The sequence below is a fragment of the Salmo trutta genome, chromosome 25 (assembly GCF_901001165.1).
Source record: "Salmo trutta chromosome 25, fSalTru1.1, whole genome shotgun sequence".
NCBI classification, from domain to species: domain Eukaryota; kingdom Metazoa; phylum Chordata; class Actinopteri; order Salmoniformes; family Salmonidae; genus Salmo; species Salmo trutta.
In genome coordinates this window covers 11,126,878-11,130,091 of record NC_042981.1, presented here as the reverse complement: position 1 = coordinate 11,130,091, position 3,214 = coordinate 11,126,878, and the positions used below count along the sequence as shown (strand labels likewise).

The 3,214-nt window shown below is 41.4% G+C and overlaps 1 protein-coding gene across 11 annotated transcripts in view; it reads left to right on the top strand.

Annotated features, from left to right (window-relative positions):
- The first annotated feature begins 938 nt into the window (after positions 1 to 938).
- LOC115162014 (dystrobrevin beta) overlaps positions 939 to 3,214 on the top strand; it is a 67,308-nt gene continuing 65,032 nt past the window's right edge. For 6 of the 11 annotated variants that reach the window (XM_029712921.1, XM_029712930.1, XM_029712928.1 and 3 more), the window contains exon 1: positions 947 to 1,087. In XM_029712921.1, the coding sequence (XP_029568781.1) occupies positions 1,074 to 1,087 (14 nt within the window). In that variant the 5' untranslated portion in view covers positions 947 to 1,073. Of the gene's footprint in view, positions 1,195 to 3,214 lie in introns of all 11 variants that reach the window. The other 5 variants (XM_029712926.1, XM_029712922.1, XM_029712925.1 and 2 more) reach the window with 3 other exon arrangements.

Here is a 3,214-nt window from a genome sequence, read left to right as displayed (position 1 = left end):
TTTTGTGTGTGTGACATTTGTATGTCAATCAAATTCAATCAAACATATTTTATAAAGCCCTTTTTACATCAACAGTTGTCACAAAGTGCTTGACAGAGACCCGGTCTAGACCCCGAAGAGAAAGCAATGCAGAAGCACAGTGGCCAGGAAGAACTCCCTAGATGGAAGGGACCTAGGAGGAAACCAAGAGAGGAACCAGACTCATGTGTGGAGTATACTCTTCTGGCTGTAACTGTTATGTGACTCTACTCTAATACTGGTACAACTTACACAATAGGCATACTCTCAGTACCACATCACATTACGACAGTAGGCTTTTACACCTGCCTCTTCTTTTTCATACTCCACTAAAAAGAGATACAGTCCACAGTTCAGATGCATGTTGTTTCCATATTAAACATGATAAAAAAATATGCTACAGAGAAAGTATATTGTTGATTGGAATGTTGTAACATACCTGCTGACTATCCAATATATCATATAATTATTATTCATATAAAATATATCAACAAACCTGGGTCGTGAGGGGTGTTTACTGTGCTACCCTGTGTGATGCGCGCGCAGCCCCATCTTGCTGTCCTCGGTTGTTCATGATGCTGAGGAGAGAGCGCGGCGCTCGTACATTTTTTATGAGACGCCACCACCGAAGATTTTTATAGCTAACACAAGATAGACCAGAGCCTGTCGTTTCCAATGAATCACAGTGGGCAGAGCCAAGCACGAGCTAGTGAGATTCTATTCGTGCGTTCTAGCCTGTTCCTACTGTGTGAAGTGCGCGTGTTCAGTAACTAAATTCGCCCTTAACAACGGCATTTTTACAGACTTTGGCAAAGGATAAAGTCTCCTACTGCCGGCCACCGGGTTTCCTCTCATCACCATATTTGGTAGTGAGTGGAAACGCCAACCGGATGCTTCACATTTATACATCCGGTGAAATATGTGTCTCATTGTTCTATCTGTGCCACCACCGTAATTCTGAGTCGTAGGCTATGAAACAGGAAACGCACTGGATAAGGTACAGTTTGTATATAATATCCGTCGTTTTGCATTGATCGGACAGCAATAACGAACGAATGCGGACAGACAGGTGAGACTTGAGTGCAGCGATGATTCACGAAGGAAATATCCTGACTACTTATATCCTCTTCATCTGATGTTGACGCTTTAAACGTAACTTGTGTGATTTTCAAACTGGTAAGGCTTATTATATGTATAATTCTCATTTAGATAGCCTATAGAGTGGAGAAGGCACATCTAAATTAGGCTACTACACATTTAATTGGGTAGATATTTAGGGTACATGATCATATCGCATATTCCTTTAAGATGCATCACACGACACACTCATATTGCGGAAACAAGGTAAATAGGGAGTTAAAAACAGCAATATGGCCGCGTAGGTCGTTCGGTTTCTTCCAGATCTGAGACGCATAAAGTCTTGTAAAGCTAATGATTCGTCACCGAGAGCGTGGATGATGTTTTCTCCTTTCGAGCCCTATAAGCCCTAGTCCTCCGTATGTTGACTCACTTAAAATGTTGTCATTAGCTAGGCTACCTACTCGGCAAGGTGCGGTAGATATATCACTGCGTTATTCTACTGACACATGTATTATTTTAGTGTGTGATGTGATGCTCCTATAGAGGCTGACGCGCTTGAGTTCATTCATTGAAAAAGAAACCGGTGGAATGACGTAATGCTTGGCGGTAGGCCTACTATCACCCATGTATTTGCGTTTCGCTTTGACCTTATTATATTAAAAACGCTGATATGCCTAATAATGCAGATAAGGACAAAACAAATGTATGAAATGAAATGTATGCATTCACTACTGTAAGTCGCTCTGGATAAGAGTGTCTGCTAAAATGAAGGGGAAAAAAGTATATAGCTCAAGCCGTTTGGCTTTTGATGTTGTGTGATCACCGTCATCTATGGAGCGCAGTTTGGGTATTTTTGTGTCAAAAAAGATACACCTCATAACACTAATTGACGTGTCAAATAAGCTTTTATTTTGAAGAGTCAAATAACAAAATTATATTTTAGACTGTCTTGTGCGCTGCATTTGCATGCGCCAGCACTATGGTTTGTAGCACTGTTAAAGTGAAACAAAAAGTCTGCAAACAAGCACTCACAGGTCACGATGTGTTTACAGTAGTGCAACATTTTTCTCGACATGCAACCAGACACGAGGAGAAAAGATTGCAGCATCTGCCAGCCATATCCCAAACAGTTGCACCTGATTCATCCTAGCTAGTCAAAATACAGAATAATCAAGGATTTTGTAGACATTGATGACCGTTTGGAAACTTGTTTCTCTGCTACGTTGACTTCGGTTTGCAGTATGACAAAGTCACTCACATATCTTTGATGCAGATGTTTTTAGCAACTTATTGGGGGGTACCTAGCTAACACCAATGCAAACAGCCTGAAAACAATGAGCAGAAACTGCAATAATTGTCAATATTCTTAGCAATGGTATTACTTAGGCAGCCACGTGTTGTTCTCCTAATAAAATCGAACTTCCATTCAGGAAAATAACTAGCTAGTTAACGAACTAAACCAGTTAGCTAGTAGGCCTTTTGCCCCGAGCCACAGATACTGTTGAGGAGAGGGGACTCTCCGTTGGAATTGGATTAACGTCCATTGTCAACGTTGCCCAGACGTCGGCAAACGTCCGCGCGTTGCATTCTGGAACAAGGAGGACACTCCAAGGACTGAATATGAGTCAATTGGTCACTAGCTCAAAAACTCAACAAGAAGTATAACATGACAAATATTTTCCGAGATTTGAGATAATTATCTTGTTCTTTGTAATATCGTATAGCTTTTGAATCCTGACATTTTATCGACTCATCCCCTGACTGTGAGTAGGGGTTGAATGACGAGAGGCTTAGCAACCGTGGTACCTGGCATGACAACGTGACACCGATTGGTGGGCTGAGTGGGGCGTTAAACGTTTCGCAGGTTCATTGGCCAATGGGATCTCCTGTCTCTGATACCTCTGCCCAAGCTAACGTTATAACAGGGCTAGTGTGGCTTGACAGGGCTGGGTCCGATCAGAAATTACAAGTCTTATAAATTAGGGGTATTTTAGACGATGACACCTAACTGTTTATTTTGTTTTATTATATGCGTTTTTAGCTACAGAAACATATGAAGCTTTGCTATGTTTTGGAGTAGAACATTGTTTGCACCAACATATTTTTCTGACCAAGC